General features: G+C 35.6%; 1 protein-coding gene across 8 annotated transcripts in view; it reads left to right on the top strand.

The window, feature by feature from the left end:
* The window catches only part of KDM6A (lysine demethylase 6A), a 229,722-nt gene that overhangs the window by 190,506 nt on the left and 15,860 nt on the right, over window positions 1–23,356 (top strand). For all 8 annotated transcript variants that reach the window (XM_023202740.1, XM_023202739.1, XM_023202736.1 and 5 more), the window contains 9 exons: window positions 2,326–2,455; window positions 4,026–4,131; window positions 4,747–4,952; window positions 7,865–7,929; window positions 8,004–8,078; window positions 8,760–8,908; window positions 11,201–11,315; window positions 15,239–15,426; window positions 16,232–16,373. In XM_023202740.1, the coding sequence (XP_023058508.1) occupies window positions 2,326–2,455; window positions 4,026–4,131; window positions 4,747–4,952; window positions 7,865–7,929; window positions 8,004–8,078; window positions 8,760–8,908; window positions 11,201–11,315; window positions 15,239–15,426; window positions 16,232–16,373 (1,176 nt within the window). The remainder of the gene's footprint in view (window positions 1–2,325; window positions 2,456–4,025; window positions 4,132–4,746; window positions 4,953–7,864; window positions 7,930–8,003; window positions 8,079–8,759; window positions 8,909–11,200; window positions 11,316–15,238; window positions 15,427–16,231; window positions 16,374–23,356) is intronic.

Here is a 23,356-nt window from a genome sequence, read left to right as displayed (position 1 = left end):
TGCTATGCAGAGCACTATATATGTCATCAGTTCCTTCAGGGAAATTCCTTTCTGTTTGAAACTTGACCTTAATAGGCAGGTAGTCAGCGTTTCAAACACAATAAGAAACTTCTAGGTATGACTTGTATGCACTATTGGGTACCCCTCTATTTCCGTATATGTGGTTTTTAAAGTGCTGGTTATTTTTTAATCTGATTCTTGTTTAGTTTATCTTAATGTTGCAGTGGTCAGTGGTATACATTAAAAGGCAGTTATAATACTTTTTCTTCTTGCATGTCTAAAATTGTAATTGCAACATTCAATTGATTGAATTATCAGCTCCCTGAAAGTACTAGTCATGCCCCGCCTTTTTCTTTTCTATTTTAAAATATTGGCAACAACATTTTCCATTGTTTTACTTTCTCGTTTCTCTTTTTTAATTGTTACGGAACTATAGAAATGGTAGAGACAGAATTCTACTAATCTCTCAAACCTTGTTTTCTAGTCTCATCTCTCAGTGTCCAGTATGTTGTAGAAGCTTACATTTTAGTGCCACATTTAATTAGTTTGAGACGCTCTTTTATAGCACAGTTTTAATACATGGTTCATATATTTCAATTTCTTCAAAATAGTAACCATTTACTATACAGTAGTATATCCATCTCCTTTCCTAAAAGACAGATTTTCTGTAATCTGAGTCATATTTTGCTTATATTCGATAGAGTGGCAGATATACAATTCAGCATGAAAACTATTATTTATGTAGATATTGTAACTGTTTTATCTTGCATTGGTTTAATAATAATACTTGAATTGTTTCTTTCCCAGTCTCACCAAAAATTCTCTACATGTTAAAAGCAAAAATTTGATGGAGTTCATAAATTGGTAGCAATTTTATACCCAAATCTAAAGGCTTAAGTGTATATCTGTCTTTAAATGTACAAGGCACATGTGCTTTGTGGAGAGAGATTGAAAACTAGTTTTGGACAGAAAATTTATTCAACCTTTAACCTTAATTGTTAGCTGAACGTAAAATTTCAGTTTAATAATGTTTTCATGTATTTTCATTTAAAAGTCAATTATTTTAAACGTAAACCATTCCTTTGAGGCCTGCCATGAACTTTTTTCTGTTTTTACTTGGAGTTGTAGTTGAAAAAATTAAGGAAGTAACACCTATGATGCTATTTAGTATAACATCTTAAAAATCTATGGCAGTGAAAGTTTAAGGCCTAGTTTTCATTAGTACCAACCAAAACAGGCTAATTGGTAATACTTTGTTCAGTGTAGCAAGATAAGGAAAATAAATTCAACCTATTTTACTCTGCAATTTGTGATGAAAGTAGCTAATTCCTTCTTAAGTAAAGTTACTGAGTTTTTTGACTTCCCAGAATAATTGAAAATTTCAAATTATTACCTGAAATTTAATATGTTAAGAGTACTTGATATTTTAATGCATTTATTGCTTTCGAATTTGTAATAATTCGGTGACGAAAGTTAGTTAACCTGGAGTGGTTTGAAAGCTCAAATTTATTTCTTGTTGATTTTCTAAGTTTGGTAGAAACGTTGGAAATGTCTTTCTTGCTTGCACTAAAAGAATTATTGTTAGGGAATTCTACCCTATCTTAAGAATTTATAATTTTAACAGAGTGATACCTTCATCAACCTAAATACCAGTAAGTAATAATTATATACAATGTCAGAGTAGATAGCAATTATATCCCTTGTTTAAAAAGAAATACTATAATTTGCTGTATAAGTTACTAGATTGGCATCTTGCTGAATTTTTTAGTCAAGGAGTTGCACAGGAAATTTTTTTCTGATTTGAGTAAAAGGAAAAAAATCTCAGGTTTGAGAGTTGTTACAAAGATATTCTGATTATAATTGCTAAGATGAGACATAGGAAAAGAGACATTCTGTTTTTTACTATTATCTAGAACTTTTTTGATCAAGTTAATATTTTAACATTGATGGAAAAGAATGTGATGGTAGAGAGGAAATTGTAGCTCATGTTTGTTGTTTAGGTGAAGAAAATAAATTGGAAAATTATGAACAAAATAAGGAATGTCATCAATAATTTATATGTTGTGATATCTTTTATTTTCCTTCAGTGGAGGATATATATAGGCATCAAGTCTTTGCTGAAATTAACAATCGTTCTTAGTGTTTTTCCTGATGGATCTACATCCCATATTTCATGGACTTGTACAAATGCCTAGTAATTTAATTAGGACTTAATTCAGGATTCTTTTTTTTTTTTTTTCTGTTTTCCAAATAAACGTACAACTGATTTATTTATCCCTTCTCCTTCTTCTTCTCCTTCTTCTTTTTTTTTTTTTTTTTTTTAAGGAATCTAGGTAAAAATGGCTTATCTAACAGTAGCATTTTGTTGGATAAATGTCCACCTCCAAGACCACCATCTTCACCATACCCTCCCTTGCCAAAGGACAAGTTGAATCCACCTACACCTAGTATTTACGTGAGTCTGAATTGACTGACTGGAAATAAAACAGTGTTTGCAACTACCTGTCTTTCATAAAATCTTTCTTTAAATTTATATGGATGCCCTTTAGGAAACATTATAATTATTGGCAGCAGATTAAGTATTTTTTGGGGGGGGGGAAAGATATATTCAAAAAGATTTTGTAATAGCATTTTTAAAAGACCTTCTCAGCTATTTAACTGTGATGATATTAGAATCACGAGAAATATTTTTTATTGCTCTAATTTTGAGCAGTATTAGGAAAAAGCTACCTAAAAGTGTAACGTTTTTTGGGTAAACTGGGTTTTAAATCTGCATTCTACTTAGTTATGTGGACCTTAAATTCATTCTGTTTTATACATCTGCCCCCCAAAAAAGATACTACCTTCAAAATAAGTGAGAACGTAAGTGTGATAGTAGATATATGTCACTAAAAAACTTAATAGGCTATTTAAAAGTAGATACTAGTTTTACTTTACAGAAATATAGAAATCTGATATACGAAGTTGTTAAGAGTTCAGTCAAAGCAATTCCTATTTCTGTTTCTTCCAAATAGATCTTCCTACCCTATTTCCTTTCATTTTCCTGCTTCTGTCCCAAATCAAAATTTTTTGTAAGTATAAAGTTAGGGTAGTATGTGTATAGTGATCTTGCATCTGTAAAATGGTACTGGAGTTTGTTTTATAGATTTAGCCCCTTTGCCCTCTAGAGGCCAAATATTATCATATTAATTCTTCCTCCAACCAGTCGTTGTTTATCCCTTACAATGTAAGGGAAGCACTGGGATAGACATGTAAAAAAAACTTGTAACGTGAGCTCTGAGGAGAAAAAAAAAAAAATGCAAAATTAAGTTTTTATCTTTCATGGGTCCTCTTCAGTCTGCTTTCTTTGATAATATTTGTTTAGGCACAATTTTTTCTTCTTCTTTTCCTCTCCTTTATTGTGATTTTTAAAAAACACATAGCATAAAATTTACCATCTTACCCATTTCTGAGTGTGCAGTTCAGTACTGTTAAGCATATTCACATTGTTGTCCAACCAATCTCCAGAACTTTCTCATCTTGACAAACTGGAACTACACACTGAACAACTCCCCATTTCTCCCTCCTCCAAGCCCCTGGCAACTACCATTCTACTTTCTGTTTCTATAAATCTGACTATTCTAGATACCTTATGTAAGTGGAACCATACAATATTTGTCTTTTTGTGACTGGCTTATTTCACTTAACATAATGTCCTCAAGGTTCATCCACGTTGCAGCATGTATCAGGATTGTCTTTTCATTTTAAGACTGAATAATGTTTGAAACACTTTGATTTTGAAGTTTAATTGCAGTTTCATTTCTCCTACATATTTTTGTCATGATAAAATGGACAGGAGAAATGTATGTGGTTACTATCTAATTAAAACTAGAATCAAAAGTCATAGTGATAAGATACTGTCAAATAGAAATAGCACCCCATAAAATGCATTATTTTTTTTGTGAAAAATAATATTAATTTGGAGCATAATATTTAAATAAAAGCTCTGTTTTCCTGAGATCTAACTACATATTTTAATTTTACAGTTGGAAAATAAACGTGATGCTTTCTTTCCTCCATTACATCAATTTTGTACAAATCCGAACAACCCTGTTACAGTAATACGTGGCCTTGCTGGAGCTCTTAAGTTAGGTAAGCCTTAAATAAGAAAAGGAAAAAGTTTGTCTGTTTCTTTCGCTATCTTTTAACTTTTCAAGCACTGGCAGAAACTTTTTTTTTTTTTTTTGTATTTTAATTTTTTTTAGTACTAAGAATGAGAGAGAGTATGTGTGTATATCACTTCTTTAATCCATGATGTGAATATATTGTTGGTGATACTGGTTACTGGCAATTCTGTGGTGGTTTTTAAATTTAGCTATTATTTGGGTCCATTTACATAATTGTGATTTAGGTTAATAGAAAAAAATTGATTATAAAATGTAGGTGAAATTTGATGCTACTAATAAATACTGTAGTCCCATAAGTATTTCCTGGCATCTGCAGAAAATAAATAAATGAATGAAATTTCAGTCCTTGCACACTTAATTCTCAGATGGGATAGCATAGCAGTTATATTCAAGGCTTCAGCTAATGGTTCTGCAAACTTGGCACGTAGCTCAGGTTGTGCAGAGGCCCTAGTTTTTTTATGGGAACTGGATACAGTACCATAAAATGCTTTACCTTCTTCCTTTAAAAAAAATACAAGCACTTAAAATATTATCCCAAATATAATTTTCATTTTTTAACTACATTTATGTATTCATGAAGACCTGGGACTTTTCTCTACTAAAACTTTGGTGGAAGCTAACAATGAACATATGGTAGAAGTGAGGACACAGTTGTTGCAGCCAGCAGATGAAAACTGGGATCCCACTGGAACAAAGAAAATCTGGCATTGTGAAAGTAATAGATCTCATACTACAATTGCTAAATATGCACAGTACCAGGCCTCCTCATTCCAGGAATCATTGAGAGTAAGTATTTGTATCCTAAAGATTATTTTAGGACTTTAAAGATGATTTTACTTTGGAGTTTTGAAAGGACACATTACTTTTATATGCATCTCATCATTTTATGTTACATAAAATACTTTGTAAGTGCTATCCAGTTTTCTTGTAGGTATGTATGTATGTATGTATGTATGTATGTATGTATTTTGAGACGGAGTCTCCCTCTGTCGCCCAGGCTAGAGTGCAGTGGCACGATCTTGGCTCACTGCAACCTCTACCTCCCAGATTCAAGCGATTCTCCTGCCTCAGACTCCCGAGTAGTTGGGATTACAGGCACGTGCCACCACGCCCAGCTAACTTTTTTGCATTTTCAGTAGAAACTGGGTTTCACCATGTTGGCCAGGCTGCTCTAGAACTCCTGACCTCAAGTGATTCGCCTACCTCGGCCTCTCCCAAACTGCTGGGATTACAGGCGTGAGCCACCACGCCCACCCTCAGTTTGCTTTTAGTAAAGTCTAAACAAACCCATGGGTTCATGAAGTAAATATCATCATGGGGAAATAGAATTACTGTCTAGTGAAATAGCTCCTTCATTTCTGGGATACTTTTTTTAGAGCAAGGTTTCTTAACTTCCGTAGTATTGACATTTTGGACTGGATAATTCTTTATTGTGGGGGGACTGTCTTGCACCTTGCAGGGTATTTATTGGCATCTCTGGCTTCTCAAAAATATCTCCAGATATGTCAAATATCCCCTGAAGGGCACATTCACTCCTGGTTGAGAACCACTAATTTAGAGGATAAACTAAGTCTCAGGTTTATTTTATGCTTGCAAAATCCCATCTTGTCTTCCCTTTTTTTTCTTCTGCCAGATTAGTGTTATCTCATAGACAACTCCTGCAGGAAACATTAGTGTTCTTCTTACCAATCCTAGGCTGTAAGAGAAAACTGAAGGAGGAAATTAAAAAAACAAAAATATAAAAATCAGAGGATTATTATTATTAAAAGACCCATATAGCCCTTTCAGCACTGAAGCATTACAAAAATCCTCTAGCACTATAATGAGAACTTTGTGAATTCTCCTACAAAATGAACATAATACATCCAAATAAATGAGTTTATTAAATGTATTACTCAAATACTTGTCTGCACTAAGTTGTTTGTTCTTCACATATCCTACCACTGATAGTATGTGGCTGAAAGTCTTTAATTTGTGATTCATTAGATTTGCTTGTTGTCTCTGTTTAAAATTCTGCCAACTCATATTTTCAATCAAGATAGCATTTCTACCTGTAAATTGTGTATTTGTCTTCGTTTCCCACTTGCCACTCCCTATATACTACAAAGAAATTCATCCAGTAAAAACTATCCTGTGACTTTACTGAGTTCCAGTGAATTCGTTGTCCATATAAATCTGTAGTTCAAACTTTCAAGAGACTTCAAGTACCTGCTAATATTATAGTCAGGATAGAATAAGTAGTAAGAAGGAGTCAAAGATCATCAAAGGAAAATTTGGAGGAAGAGTTGAAAAGCAAAGATAGTAAGAGGCAGTCTATTTAAATGGGGAGGGTTCCATAACCAAAGAAAGCATGGGGGTTTTTTGTTATTTTTTTGAGACGAAGTTTCGCTCTTGTTGCCCAGACTGGAGTACAATAGCATGATCTCGGTTCACTGCAACCTCTGCCTCCCGGGTTCAAGCAGTTCTCCTGCCTCAGCCTCCCGAGTAGCTGGGATTACAGGCATGTGCCACCACATGCAGCTAATTTTGTATTTTTAGTAGAGACGGTGTTTCTCCATGTTGGTCAGGGTGGTTTCGAACTCCCAACCTCAGGTGATCTGCCCACCTCGGCTTCCCAAAGTGCTGGGATTGCAGGCGTGAGCCACTGCGCCCGGCCAGCATGGGGTTTTTTAATATGCTTTAAGACATGGACCATTACATGTGAAAAGTTTGACAAATGTTCAGACACTATACATTTAAAGGAATGGAAGCCAAAGGTCAGAAGTACTGCTAACTTAGAAATCATAAAACAGTGTTAACAGATACCATGTCCGTGACTCAGGAGTTGTAAATAAAAGTAATATTTGCATTGAAAAATACCTATATTTTTCTAGCACTTGAATTACCAATGTCAGAAACATTTTGTCATTTGTGTATAATTCTTTGTGGAATAAATACCCCCGGAAGAACTTTTCCTTTGTTCATAATCAAGAATAAAAAGTATCTTACCTTCTACTCTTACACATATATAGTTGTGTACACATGCACACACCTCTGCTAGCTTATATCATTTATAATCAAGATTGGGATGTCCTAGGCCTTTCAGCTTTACTCAAGTTTTCTCTCCTCTTGAAAATGGGGCAAATATGAGAATCTGTAATATAACGTTGTGGCTAGTGGAGGAAGTTGGATACCATGCCAGTGAGATTCGACTTTTCTTGGGTATTTATTTATTTAATGTGGTGTTTGAAGAAATTTTCATGTGTAAGAGGCCTATAGAAACTTAGTTTCAAGGCCAGGCGTGATGATTCACGCCTGTAATCCCAGCACTTTGGGAGGCTGGGGCCGGTAGACAGCTTGAGCGCAGGAGTTTGATACTAGCCTGGGCAACATGGCAAAACCCCATCTCTACCAAAGATACAAAAATTAGCTGGGCATGGTCATGCGCACCTATAGTCCCAGCTACTCAGGAGGCTGAGGCAGGAGAATCGTTTGAGCCCAGGAGGAGGAGGTTGCAGTGAGCCGGGATCACACCACTGTACTCCAGCCTGGGCAACAGGAGTCAAACCCTGTCTCAAAATATTAAAAACATGAAACTTAGTTTCAAAACACAAATAATACTATTCAATCTAGATATGAATTTTTTTTTTCAGTTGTATGGTGGAAAGAATTGCCAGTTGTACAACACTAAATTAGAATGCTTTTTGCTTAATCTATAGGAAGAAAATGAAAAAAGAAGTCATCATAAAGACCACTCAGATAGTGAATCTACATCGTCAGATAAGTAAGTCATTTTTAATGTCCACTTAGTATTTCTTTTTAAAAGGCATGTTTCTAATCCTGTGTCTCTTTTTTAAGTTCTGGGAGGAGGAGGAAAGGACCCTTTAAAACCATAAAGTTTGGGACCAATATTGACCTATCTGATGACAAAAAGTAAGTCCTTGTAGTAATATTTCTGTGAACTGATGCAAAGAGTTATCCTGTGCTAGATTGGGAATTCTCTACAATTTCCTCTTCTGTTTCATTTCTTTTCTTTTTTTTTTTAAGTTGACATGAATTTAAGCTAAACTTTTTCTGCTATATTTTACAATTGAAATTTAAAAATTTTTTTTTTTCCCCCCAAAAATAGAGATGGAGTCTCACTGTGTTGCCCAGGCTTGTGTTGAACTCCTGGGCTCAAGGGATCCTCCCACCTCAGCCTTCCAAAGTGTTGGGGTTACAGTTGTGAGCCACTGCACCTTGCCAGATTTTTTTTTTTTACCTAAAACTTTTCTACAGTTTTTCATCAAGACTCTGACTATATGCTAATTATGTAATCACAAAATTATATTTTTAATTATATGAAATAGTTACATAAAAATGTATTTATAAAATATAATTGTACAACTGTTAGTATTTTTTCTTTTATTTACTTGGTCAGTAATTTTTATGCCTATTTTTGTTGGGAAGTATTCTTTGGAAAAATTTAAAAATTTAAGCTTTTTCCTATGGAAAAGTAAAATATTTATAGACCTAATTGTTTATCTGATTGGAACCCAAGAGTTTTGAAGAAATGGTAAACTTCCACAGATACTTGTAGCAGAGTTTCACTTTCGATGTGTTATTTTATTGCAGGTGGAAGTTGCAGCTACATGAGCTGACTAAACTTCCTGCTTTTGTGCGTGTCGTATCAGCAGGAAATCTTCTAAGCCATGTTGGTCATACCATACTGGGCATGAACACAGTTCAACTATATATGAAAGTTCCAGGGAGCAGAACACCAGGTAATTTGTATGAACTCACATACCTTGTTAAAATTGAAAACAAAATCAAAATATGAAACATGCAAAGACAGCCAGGATCTTGTCATTTATAATGAATAAAACTGAAAGAGTTGTTCCTGTTATAATGTTAGACTTTTTAACTGGGCTCAGATTAAGATTTTTCCCCTTTTCATTATCTTTTTTTAGTGTAATAGCCCAGAAACATTATAACAATTTAATCTGGAAAGGGGTCATTGGAGCACCACTGGGAAATAAGTTCTTTTGGCCTGAAGACTCTGTTGTCATTCCCATCTGTTGCAGAGAGTGATGGGGTGCAGTGTTTTTTAATTTTTCTTTTAACCCAAGTGACAATAAAAAGTATGTTTTATATGTAACCGAATGCACATGTATGTATACAGCAGCAGTTTTATCGAACAGTATGTTTTCCAGTCTATTCCATTCTGTTTCATTTAAAAAATAAAGTGTAGGTTGCAGTTTTCCAAGTGGATCACAACTCACAGTTTAAAAATAACTTCATGATGTGGAGACATTACTAGACTCATTCTAATAACTAGTCTAGACTTTGCCACTAATTAGGCTTCTCACTTTTGACAAGTTACATTTCTTCTTTAGGTCTTTTTCTTCATTTGTAAAGTGAATTACATTGTTTTTAGACTTAAATTTTCTATCCAATACTGAAGTACTATCTTCTTTGTGCTCCTTTGCATTAACATGAAATTTCACAGGGTGATATTCAAAATATTTAACAGTTGCTACAATCCCAGCACTGATCAGTTAGAAGAGATACTGTTGATAACCAGTTCAGCTGTACCAATATACTGTGAGCTGCAGGTCTCCCTCAGGTGCTTCTCTTTGCTACTTGATGCAGCCATGGTTTGAAAACCAGACTGCTTCCTTCTTTGTTCACATTCTTACTGAGTCGTGCTTAAGAATTGTTTGAAAATAGGGCTATGCTTGCTTCTGGGTAAAATGGGTCAGTGGTTCCCCATCCCGGCTGCTGATTTGATTCTCCTGGTCCTTTGTTTCTTCTTCTTTTTCTTTTTCTTTTTTTTTTTTTTTTTTTTTTTTTTTTTAAGAGACAGGGTCTTGGTATGTCACCCAGGCTGGAGTGCAGTGATGTGATCATAGCTCACTGTAATCTTGTTTAACTCCTGGGCTCAAGTAATTCTCCTGCCTCAGCCTCCCAAGTAGCTAGGACTACAAGTGCATGCCACCATGCCTGGCTAATTGTTTTGAGGTTCACATAATGACTTCAAGTTATCCTTCCCTCTGGACCTCCCAAAGTGCTGGGATTATAGACTTGAGTCACCACACCTGGTAGCTTTTAAAAAAATATGTAATTAATTAATCTCTAGGATTCAGATCCATGCATGTGGGTGGGTGGGTTGGTTTTTAACTGAGGTCCCCAGAGGATTGTAATACACAGCCAGGATTAGAACTATTGGTTATAATTGTTATCCTCAGACCATTAGAAGCCCAGTTCTGTCCTATTTTATCCATAGTCAGGTAAAGTGCAAAGAGTTCTGGAATAAATGATGGAAGAACTATATTCTGCTCTGTACTCTATCATTGGACACTGATATAAATGTTGGGCAAAAAACATTATTTTGAGTACCTTGTTATGGGGTAAACACTGTTCCTGGAGATTAGTTCATAAGGAAAGAAATGGTAATGATATCTGTAATAGCTAATATTTATTGTTTACTGTATACAGATGGTCCCTGAGTTGTAATGGTGTAACTTATCACTTTTGGACTTTATGGTGGGTTTATCAGAGTATTAAATGCATTTTCAACTTAAGGTATTTTTCAGCTTACTATGGGTTTATCAGGATGTAGTCCCATCTGTAAGTCGAGGAGCATCTGTATTAGGCACTGTTTTATGCATTCATTAGTTTATCAATCTTCAAAACAGCCCAACAATTTATAGAGATTATTATTATCTGTTCTTACATACAGGGAAACTGAGTCAGAATGGTTTACCAACTTGCCCAGGTTCATGTAATGACTAAGCCAAGGAGCCTGGCTCCAGAGCCTAATCTCTTAACCATGATTATATTGCCTATCATAGAAGCTCTTACTGAGTATGTTAGGAGTTGACACAAAAATGCTACAGTGATGAAGAACTAAATACTACTACAGTGTTCTCTGTTGAGCATTTGTAAGGTTTTGTTTCCAAAGATCCATTTTTCTATAAACTTATAGTGTGAAGATTAATTTTTTTCTGTATAAGTACCGTGTGCTAACCAATTGCGCCACTGGAGCTCCAATTTTTTTTCTTTTCACATTTCAGGTCATCAAGAAAATAACAACTTCTGTTCAGTTAACATAAATATTGGCCCAGGTGACTGTGAATGGTTTGTTGTTCCTGAAGGTTACTGGGGTGTTCTGAATGACTTCTGTGAAAAGTAGGTTTCCAAAGTAAATTTTCTTAAAACGTACTAGAAAGCAGTAATTGTAAAGGACAACTTACCAAGCTGATTACCCTAATGGATACATTGCCAGTATTCACTTACCATTCAGCACAGAATTCATTTTAAATTATTTGATTCCAAACCTCATATTTTGTGTTATTGGAAATACTTTAAGAAAGATGCCATGAAACAACTTCATGCAATAGTAGTACCCATGAATTTAAGAAGATAGAAAAGTTGAGTTATTAGTTAATTTTTAAAATGATGCATACTTATTCATTTGAAAGGTGTGTATTCCAAGAAAAATTGTTTTGTTATAAATGGTTTTAGGAAGTAGAAGGAATTCTTTATTGAGCACCTGTACAGGCTGTGAATAACTCAAGCTTGACCATATTACCCTTTGCCATATCATGATATAAATTCTTTTTTTTTTTTTTTTTTTAATTTTAATAATGTATTTTTAATTTTTATTTTTATTATACTTTAAGTTCTAGGGTACATGTGCATAACGTGCAGGTTTGTTACATATGTATACATGTGCCATGTTGGTGTGCTGCACCCATCAACTCGTCAGCACCCATCAATTCATCATTTATATCAGGACAACTTTTTCTAGGAAGAAATTGTATAAAATGTATTATTACTTTATTTTTTATTTTTAAATAGAGATGGGGTTTCACCATGTTGCCTAGGCTGCTCTTGAACTCCTGAGCTCAGGCGATCCACCTGCCTGGGCCTCCTACAGTGCTGGATTACAGGCGTGATCCACCACATCAGCCCAGATTTTGTTTTCTCTAGTTGAAAGAATTGGATAGTTCCTTTCCTTAAGATCTCAGAAATAGCTTTTATTTATTTCTGTGTCTTGCGTTAAAAAGTATTTTGGAATTTTTTTTTTTTAGTTGGTTTCAATTTGATCATTTGTCTAGATAGGACCTTATTCTCTTTCTTCTTTTCTAGAAAGTACTTTATTATATAAGGACCTGATATTTTCATTTAGTAATAACATTAGAAAATTAGTATAGGATGAAAATACACATTATATATACATTTGGTGTTATGCCCCCACCCCAATTAAAGGGGGAATAAAAACCCACAGGAAACATTTACATATGAGATTACTTTGAAAACTAATTATACACGTATTCCACATACTAACTTCTTTATGTTTATTTTTTCCTTTTTTGAGACGGAGTCTTGCTGTGTTTCCCAGGCTGTAGTGCAATGGCACAATCTCAGCGTACTGCAACCTCCGCCTCCCAGGTTCAAGCAATTCTCCTGCCTCAGCCTCCTGAGGAGCTGGGATTACAGGGGTGTGCCACCATGCCCCGCTAATTTGTGTATTTTTACTAGAGACAGAGTTTCACCATATTGGCCAGGCTGGTCTTGAACTCCTGACCTCATGATCCACCCACCTTGGCCTCCCAAAGTGCTGGGATTACAGGCGTGAGCCACCATGCCCAGCCCCATACTAACTTCTAATTTCTTACTTTGGTTTAAGAATCTTTGCTTAAATATTTGGATTTAGTAAAAAGTGCATCGTAGTTAAAAAACAAAAAAAGATACTAATCCACAGTTTCCTTATATAAAAGCAAGAGATAATTACCTTATATTGTCTTCACTATTCATATACTGGTTTCCTTCAGTGTAAGAAAGCCAAAGATAGGGAGTTTTAAAGCTTCTAATGTACTGATGAAATAACCTGATCTACTTTAATCTGTACTTTTTTTATGGACCAGCAGTCCAGTAGCAGCAGAGAAAGAACATTGTTATATGGGAAATCTCCATTGTGCTATAGAGAACTTTGAGTTAATACTATATTGTTGCAGCTATAATACAGGAATCCTTATTCATTGTTTCTGAGTAGGGACTGGCTATTTTTAGGGTGTAGTTTTTTTTCCTGTCTAAATGGAGAGGTGTCTTGGGAAAAAAAGATAATTAGAATAAGCAGATGACATCCAAAAAGCTTGAGCTTAGGGATAATAATAAAAATATCAAGTTAGTAGGAAGGGTTAGGTAAATTTAATAACTCAGTTGTGAAAGTAGTACTTGCTTCTTCAGCGTTTCACTGTAATTTTGTTTCACATGAAGATTGTTGCTTTTGATAGTGACTATATACTGTATCTGTAGTTTATTTTATGGCTTTAAATAATACCTGTCTTGAAATAACCATTCTTTTGAATATGTGATTAAAACGATGCATGCTTTTTGGTAAGTTTGATTTTTTGGGCGGGGGGGGGGTTCTATTTGGGATTACTTGCTTGCTTTTGGATAAAAAATTTTCTCTAATTTTGTAATGACAATACATGGGTGAAATAAGGCTAGGATTTGTGTTTATAGCCATTTTTTGCTTTATAGGCAACTTTTTCTGGACTGTATCTACTTGGCCTTGTCACACACAATAAGCCCATCCTTATCTCTTCGCAGTTAGGCTACCATTTTCACTCTAGTCTAAACTTTCGAGAGTAGCCTTGCGTTTTTCAAGAGAGAAAAAGAGAGACTAAGGTTCTTTCTAGATCATAGTTTGGCAATTTATTTTCCATAAAGGACCAGATAATATTTTCGGCTTTGCAGATCATACGCTGTCTGTCACAACTGTGTCATTGTAACAGACACAGTCAGAGATAGTACGTAAGTGAACGGACATAGCTGTATTCTAATAAGTTTTGTTTATAGAAACAGGCAGTGGTCTGAATTTGGCTCATGGACCATAGTTTGCCAACGCTTGATCTAGATAAAAAATTAAATTTAAACCAGTAAAAACAATTGTATACTTTCTCATGTGCTGTAGCACAAGACAAATAAAGTAAGATTATTTCTTAGATCTTACGAAAAGGAACATTTTTACTGTGTAAGTTTTTCTTTCCCCAAAATATGAAATTTGAAGTAGTTAATTCAATTTTATAAAGTTCTTTTATGGGAAAAGTGGCGATGTGGTTTAAAAAGAACTGCATATCATGATGGAGAATAAGAAGCCAGATATTAAAATAAAAGCTTAATAATATGATCTATGGAATGTTTCCAAAGTATATTGGTAGTAGTAGTCATGATTATTTGTGCATGTGCATGATTGTTTGTTTTTGATAGTTGTTTTGAACTGCGTAGTTTTAATCAGCTAATCATCAAAACTATGTGGAGTCTGACATCCAGTCTCCTTTTCCTCAGAAATTAAGGGAAATTCCTGGTACTTGTACTGCCACCGTGTTCCTGTTTATGGATTTAAATGACTTGATGTCAACTCTACCTTCCATTTACCTTTTAGGGATTTCTAGGTGCTCCAGGCAGAAGGCTTCAGTCAAAAATAGTCTTTGTTGATATGAAATTAAAAGTTAACTTATGTATTACTTGAAAGTAGCTTTGGATTTCATTTGGATCTTTGAAAAATCAATTTAAGATGGTAATACTGGGCCGGTTCACTTACTACAGGTATTATAATGCCTGTAATCCCGGCACTTTGGGAGGCCAAAGCAGGCGGATCTCCTGAGGTCAGGAGTTCGAGACCAGCTTGGCCAACCTGGTGAAACCCCGTCTCTACTGAAAATACAAAATTAGCCAGGCGTGGTGGCAGGCGCCTGTAATCCCAGTTACTCCGGTGGCTGAGGCAGGAGAATTGCTTGAGCCCGGGAGGCGGAGGTTGCAGTGAGCCTAGATGGAGCCACTGCACTCCCACCCAAGTAACAGAGCAAGACTTGGTCTCAAAAAAAAAAAAAAAAAAAAATATGTTAACACTGATCTTTAGTAATTTAGTACTCAACCATAATTACACACTATATACATACAGCAAATCTTTTGGCACAAGCGATTACGTTTCAATAAAATGAACAAGTGTTCATTAAAAAAATTTTTGATGTTTTCTTCCAGTCTTACTAGGAGCTTCTTAATATAGTTGATCCATTTACATTATTTTCTTCTTATTTCAGAAATAATTTGAATTTCCTAATGGGTTCTTGGTGGCCCAACCTAGAAGATCTTTATGAAGCAAATGTTCCAGTGTATAGGTTTATTCAGCGACCTGGAGATTTGGTCTGGATAAATGCAGGCACTGTTCATTGGGTTCAGGCTATTGGCTGGTGCAACAACATTGCTTGGAATGTTGGTCCACTTACAGGTATTATAAAGAATATGCTTAAAAAAAAGTTAATTTATAGAGGATTATATCCAATAGGTCTGTTCCTTTTTTCTTGAAGTATAACTTACTAAAAGGTGTAAGAAGAATGTCTCCTTGCATAGAATTGCAATTTGTAGTACAATAAATTAAATTCAAGTTAACAAATGGAAATCTAAGAGCGTAGATATTAGCAAAAAACAGGTTTATGGCTTTAATATACATGAAGGGTATAATAATAATTTTTAGAGTGCTTGGTTTTATTTTATTTAAAAAAAAAAAAGCCCTTAGAGAAAACAAAGTAGAAAATTTGTTCTTTCACATTAAAAAAAATCTAGTATTTCATATGAATAGCTCTGTAATGTCAAAATCTGTTTGAATTACGTCTGCCTTCAGGCAGTACTCACTTGAGGTTAAGAATGTGGAGTTTAGAGCCAAAAAGACCTGGATTAGGACCAGGATCTGGCTCTTGTAACTTTGGGCAAGTTATTTAATCTCTCTGGTCCTCGATTTCTTCATCTGTATAATGGAAGTAATGAAATTAATAAGGTGATGGTGAAGATCATAAATGAGATAATGGGTAAAACTAAAAATAACACAATGCTTGGCATATAGTCATAGGAAGTGCTCTTTATATGATTGCTAATATTATTACTACTGTAATTATCATAAAGCATAAAAATTATTTTTATAGTGTTTTGAGGTTTTTCAGAATTGATGTTGAAGATATCACCTGAGCAGGTGATAATGGTTGTCTTCATATCTTTTGGTCCTTTGGGTTGCTTTATAACTGTTTTTTTTTTCCTAGCCTGCCAGTATAAATTGGCAGTGGAACGGTACGAATGGAACAAATTGCAAAGTGTGAAGTCAATAGTACCCATGGTTCATCTTTCCTGGAATATGGCACGAAATATCAAGGTCTCAGATCCAAAGCTTTTTGAAATGATTAAGTAAGTCTTTTCTAAAACTGCTGTAGTCCCTCTCTTTTTGGGGAGTGTTAACTATTAAGTTTTTTTTCTCCCTTAGAATTATGTTGACATCAAAGCAAAGTGGTCCAGAAGTCTAGCAGAATGTAATATGAGAATCCACATGTTAAAAACATTTTTCCCTTGCAACTAGCCCACTATGGTACAGAAAGGAAAAAAAGAAACATATGATTATAAATCAGTAGAGTCACAAACCTGTGCTTCTTTCCCATTTCCCTCTGAACCACCTGATATCCCAGGATAACTTTAGTTTTAATATTGAAAATCTACCATTAGTAACTTGAGGGGACAATGGCATCACAGAATATTTGTTGTCACAGACAAATTAGCAGTTAATATAGGGATTTGACTAATGCTAATTTTTAAATTTTTAATTAAATCATCTATCTTTTAAAGTGTCTCTTTTCTGAGCTACTTAAAAAAATTTAGTATAAGTTATGTAAATTCTTATCTAGGACCCTAGTTTGAATACATATGTACCAGTAAGCTTCACATTTGTTTTCACAGTTTCTATCTTAGCCATTTTGTAAATCTATTTAGAGGTACTGTTTTCAAACAGTGCTATATAGCAGTGTTTCCCTAAACTGTGTTTTCCACTACTAGCTCTGTCCCCAAAAGATGGGAAATTCTGGCTAAGGAAATATGGGAAATGATAGATTAAAGTTCAGCAAGTGGACAAGTCCTTTATTTTTATTTATTTTTTGTAAAATATTTTAGATACTGTACGTGTTAATGTAATTTGTGAATGAGGGAGAAGAGTTACAGTATACAGTATTTCCCAAACTTATTTGACCAGTATCTTTTGAAGAATTAGTTTTCTCAAAAGCTCATTTTGGGATACACTGCTTTATATTCATTGATTAAATAAGTTTGTCTTAGTCTTTGTTAAAATAGTGTTTACATTAAGTATTTCTCCTACAGATAATTTGGTCAGCATGTGTTGTTTTCAAAATGCTGTCTTTTGAAAGTAGTCCTGGTTTGTTAAAATGATTTCGAATCTAGATCCAAACTTTTATTTAAACAAAAGTTGTGTGGCCAAGGCAACATGCCAATGAATTATTTTATGACGGTCTTTTCTCAGTTGCACCATTTTATCTAGTTATAGGTAAAAGGGTAGGGGAGACAAAAAGGACCAAAAACCAAATTACAGTGAGTAATATACAAATTCTTTAGAACATTGGATCTTACATACCATACTTTCCATAAATATAATTTATAGTGGGGCGGGGAATTGTCTCTCCATTTATCCTGTTATACATCAGAATGGTACTTTACCCTGAATAGCAAGTTCAGTGTTATTTTTTGAAACAAAAGTGACCTAAAGTCACTAAAGGTATTTAGTAAGTTGGAGGTAGTCATAAACTAGATGCTAAGTCAGATCACTTAAAAGTAGTTCAATATAGAAGCCATTTATCTAACAGCTATATAGACTGAAAGTAACTCATTACATTATGAGTAGATTAGGATTTTATAATTGGAAAGGATTTTCAGGTCACTTAATCAGCTCCTACTTAATATAGTAATCTTATCTGTATTCATAATTTGTGATCATCCAGTGACTTCTTAAACATTACTTTCACCTCACTATAATTCTTGCAAGTTGTTTACAGAATAACCTAAAGTCTACCTGTCATTTGGTCCCGATTTCCTGAGTATATTTCGGATTGATGCAGAATAAATCCCATTCAACAAATGTTTGAAAACTAACTCTATGTCAGACACTGTTGATAGACATACCAATGTTTAAGATGAAATTCCTGTCCTCTGGAGACTTAAATTCTAGTAGGACAAGAAAGAAACCCCCAGTATAATTTATTTGTATGAATAAGATAAAATACAATAATATTTGGGAGGAGGGAAGGTCAGAGTGCTCCTTTTGCTTAACGAGTCTGAGAATGTGAGTTTTCTGCTTAGCCCTGAATAATGAGGTGAAATCAACTACACAGAGATCTATGGGTAGAACCTTCCATATACAGAGAACAGGTGAAGGCTAAATTGGGAATAACTTTGGCATGTTTATGGGACAAAAAGGTCAGGGTGACTACAGCTGAATGAGAGGAAGAGTGATGGCGATAAACTTAACTAAGCAAGCAGGAACGAGATCGTTCATGGGCTTTCTGGACATGGTAAGAAGTTTATATATTAATTATAGGTGTTACAGCTTGCCATAGAGGGTTTTAAGCAGGAAAGGAATAGGTTTCACTTTAAATTTAGAAAATGGATCTAGTGGCTGGGCGCAGTGGCTCATGCCTATAATCCTAGCACTTTGGGAGGCCGAGGTAAGCCAGATCACTTGAGATCGGGAGTTTGAGACCAGCCTGGCCAACTTGGTGAAACCCTATCTCTACTAAAAATACAAAAATTAGTCAGGCATGGTGACGGGTGCCTGTAATCCCAGCTACTCTGGAGGCTGAGGCAGCGGGGGTGGTGGGGCAGGGGTTGCAGTGAGCCAAGATGGCCCCACTTCACTCCAGTCTGGGTGAAAGAGCGAGACTTGTCTCAAAAAAAAAAAGAAAAAAAGAAAATGGATCTAGTTGCTTTGTGTGGAATGGGTTCCAAGGGGTAAGCTTAGAAGTAGGGAGGACAAATTAGGAGGCAATTGTAACAGTACAGACCAACCTGGACAGAGATTTCCCTGTAAAAATAGAGAGAGGGGTCAAACTAGGGAGTCTTGTGGAGCTAAAGCTCATAGAACTTGTTCATAAATTAGGTGGTTGGGTGAGAGGGAGAAAGGAACCAAGGAAAACTTACCCATAGTCTTTTCTTCTTGTTGTCTGATTGTCATTAATTTAAACATTAGTCACCTGTATCATCTTTTTCATTCCCTACCCCACCCTCAATATACTTGTTATCCTTTGAGACTCCTTCCAGTTTATCATTGTTCCTCTCAATATTTAAAATGTTGAGGTATCGACATTTATGTTGTTATAAAGTTGTCTTGTGTTGAGGTCAGACATACAAAATTTGGGTGTTTTTCATAATTTATAGTGATACTGTTTATTTCTTCTTTTTTTTTTTTAACCTAGATGCACTTACATTCTTATCTATACTCCATTTTGCCCTATACTACAAAATGTCTGATCATTTAAATCTTGATTGTATTCCTCGTGATATTAACAGTTCTTCTCCCAGCTTGAGTACCTATTGACGCACCAATTGAAAATGTTAACCACAACTCTAGACCCCTAGGCCTTGCTTTACAAGCCTCCCTTTTTGAAATAATTGTCATTGAGCCATTGCCAAAAATGTACTTTTCAGCAGCCAACACGGCTCCCTTTCTTTGTTTTTTATTTATTTATTTATTTTTGAGACGGAGTCTCGCTCTATCACCCAGACTGGAGTGCAGTGGCACGATCTCGGCTCACTCCAAACTCCGCCCCCTGGATTCACGCCATTCTCCTGTCTCAGCCTCCTGAGTAGCTGGGACTACAGGTGCCCGCCGCTACACCCGGCTAATTTTTTGTGTTTTTAGTAGAGACGGGGTTTCATCGTGTTGGCCGGGATGGTCTTGATCTCCTGACCTCGTGATCCGCCCGCCTCGGCCTCCCAAAGTGCTGGGATTACAGGCGTGAGCCACCGCCCTTTCTTTGATTTAATGAGTCTTTGCTTAATGTATACAAGGCTCTAGGCTAGGCTCTTAGGGTTTATAAATACATGGTATAGGTCCTTTCTTAGTGCAATTAAATAAAATAGATTGAAAGAAATTCGGTGATAGATCCACTGAAGTTTCCAGCCCAAGGAGTCAGAGAGGTTTTTTTTTTTTAAAAAAACTGTGTATTCTGAGGAAGAATGTATTTTGTGTGATGGGTGAAAATGAGGAGGCAGGGAGAAGAGAAAGGAATAGCACTTAAGCCAGCTTAAAACCAGACTCTTGCACCATCAGAAAGATGCCCCAGTTCATCCATAAAATAGCCTACTTAGCATATCTCCTTAAGTCCAGCACAGTTACATTTTCGTCCAGTGAAGGAGTAAATCCCTTTTCTTCACTTGAGCGCCAGGCAAATAGTTGGCTTATGTAGTGAGGCCATGTTGTATGAATAACTCTAGTCTTCAACCACTAAAGTCATGCTCAACATGGTAATTCTGAAAGGCTCAGAGGAACTCTGGAGAAGAATAGCAAATGTATACTCCAACTCATGTTCTCTTCCTCCTGCTGTCATTCTCTCCCCCATACCTCCCTTTTTTGCCCTCCCTCCTGATTACCCTCCCTGCTGTGCATCTGCGTGAGCTTAAATGTATATACGATACAACTGCTATATGTTTATTGACAATAATTGGTGGTATGTTTTGGCTTGAGCGCAATGTGTGATGAGTAGTAGAATAAGATATAGTTGTAAAAGTTGGTTAGAAGCCGATTATGCTTTGTGTACCAAACTTAAGACTTTCTTCTGTTGGAGAGCTCTTGGTGGGTTTTTAATTAATATGATCTAATTTAGGTTTCATAAAGGTGTTTCTAGCTATTAAATGGAGCAAACTTTTGGATAGTAAGAGGAAGGAGTGAATCAAAGATTCTTTGGCTTTTAAGTCTGGATACTTAGATGGTTTAGTAATATTGCTAGTTAATAAATCGGGCTTAGTACTTAGCCAAGCACTGAGCAAAGTGCTTCCCAGACTGTACTCACTTATTTCTCACAGTATCCCAAGGTCATTCAGTTGACTAGAGGTAGAGCCAAGATTTAAACCCCTATCTGTCTGTGAAAGTGCTTGAGTGAATCTATGGCACATGACTTCATTTGGGGACAAGTTTGGGGAGCCAGTAAAAGAGTTGGATAGAGCTATTTAGAAGAAGCTGACTAGGGAGTCATCTACCTAGGAGTTTGTGACTGTCTTGAGAGGAAAAGGAAAGAAAAAGTTAGGGGTAGCACTTTGTGGGGGATATGCCTGTTTAAGAAAAAGAAATAGGTGAGCTAGATAACAGGAGAGCATGGAGACTGAATTGTTGCAGAAATAGAGGAGGAGGTCTTTTTCCACAAGCACAGTTTTGCCGTGTAATTGTTATATCCACATCATTGCTCTGGTCTTCAAATCTAGTAGTTCCTGCCAACAAATGAAGTGGTGTTGGTTTTTTCTGGTTTGTGAGCTGTGCCAGTTCTTAATAAATGGTTCTCCCTTGCCATTCCTTCCCTCTGCTCTGAGTTATTTTCTTCATCTCCTGTTCACTCTGCCACCCACAGCAGTTTGGCTTTCTACCCTTGGTAAGCCCAGCATTTCTCTTGTTGAGGTCACCAGTGACCAACTGTTGTACATCTGCAAAGGCACTAATGTACACTTTCTTCAGAAATCTACCTTTTTAAGCCTGGCATGTGAATGCCTCAAATCTGATTCCCACTTGCCTTGTTAGCCATTTCTCCCACTGCTGCCTTTAAATTTGTGCTTGAATTGTTTTCTATTTATTAATATTTTTACCACTCCATTTGCTATTTTAAACCATCTTTAATATGAACTGCAATTTTTACATCTCCCCCTTTTTTTCCTTTGAGTCATCTTTTAATAAAGCATTAATTCTGTATATGTTGAGCATACGAATTATAGGCTATATTAAAAGAAAAAATATCGGCTAAATGTAAGAAATGAAATGGAGAAGATATACAAACATAGTCTTCTTCCTTAACTCTCCCCCTGAATTGTTATTTTTAATTCTTAAATACTGTGAATCTACAGTGTGTAATTTTTAGGCTTTCATAGTTAAGTGGTAAGCCCGCTCAACCAAAAAGAATGTAAGCAAAATTCTCCTTGTGCCTTCTCATCTGCTCGCTCCCTCAGCTCTACCCAGTTCTTTTTATTCGGTAAATGTTTATTGTGTACTGCATTGTTACCCATGTTTGTGCTAGGTGAAAAGGATTTGATCACTTCTCAGACTGCTCAAAGTGAATTGAGAAACCGTCAAACCATTAAAACATGTGATCTTTAATGATAGAGAGATTGGTAAGAAACCATGGTGGGGCAGCATAGAGGAAGGCTCTTCTGAAAGAGTGGAAGGTTCAGTAAAGGCTTCACCGGAAGTACTACAGCTTCGCAGTCTCTTATTGTAAATCCTTTAGGCCAAATGTGTTTTGGAGCTAAGCAAAACCACAATGAGATACCATCTCACACCAGTCAGAATTACTATTATTAAAAAGTTAAAAAATAACAGGTGCTGGCAAGGATGTGGAGAAAAAGGAACACTTACACTGTTGGTGGGATTGTAAATTAGTTCAACCATTGTGGAAAGCCATTGTGGTGATTCCTCAAAGAGCCAAAAGCAGAACTACCATTCAACTCAGCAATCCCATTACTGAGTATATAACCAAAGGAATATAAATTATTCTATCATAAAGATACATGCACACATCTATTAATTGCAGCACTATTCACAATAGCAAAGACATGGAATCAACCTAAATGCTCATCAATGGTAGACTGCATAAAGAAAATGTGGTATATAAGTGGGAGCTAACTTATGAGACCACATGGACGCATAGAGGGGAACCGCAGACACTAGGACCAGTTGGAGTGTGGAGGGTGGGAGGAGAGAAAGGAAAAATAACTAATGGATACTAGACTTAATACCTGTGTGACAAAATAATCTGTGCAACAAACCCCCATGACACAAGCTTACCTATAACAGACCACGTGTACCCCTGAACTTAAAGTTTAGAAGAAAATAATGTTTTTTAGATTTAGAAAAGGTTATTGAGTACATTTATAATATATTGTACCTTCCCAGCAGGGTCTGTTGCAGTATCCTGGGATCAAACATATTAATATTTCAGCACTAAAACATAGAAATAGTCACTCTAATGAGCTCAGTGAATACTATAAGTAGCCCCAGGTCAAATTTCAGTGCCACTTGAGTTTATGCAAGATTTATGAAAATTTTGTGGGATTATAATAAGGGATTATGAACCTGTATTTGCACTGGGTTATTTAATAATGGGAAATGGTGTTTTCTTCTGTTGTCACCTCCT

This window comes from Piliocolobus tephrosceles, chromosome 12 (assembly GCF_002776525.5).
Source record: "Piliocolobus tephrosceles isolate RC106 chromosome 12, ASM277652v3, whole genome shotgun sequence".
NCBI classification, from domain to species: domain Eukaryota; kingdom Metazoa; phylum Chordata; class Mammalia; order Primates; family Cercopithecidae; genus Piliocolobus; species Piliocolobus tephrosceles.
This window is presented reverse-complemented; position numbering and strand designations above follow the sequence as displayed.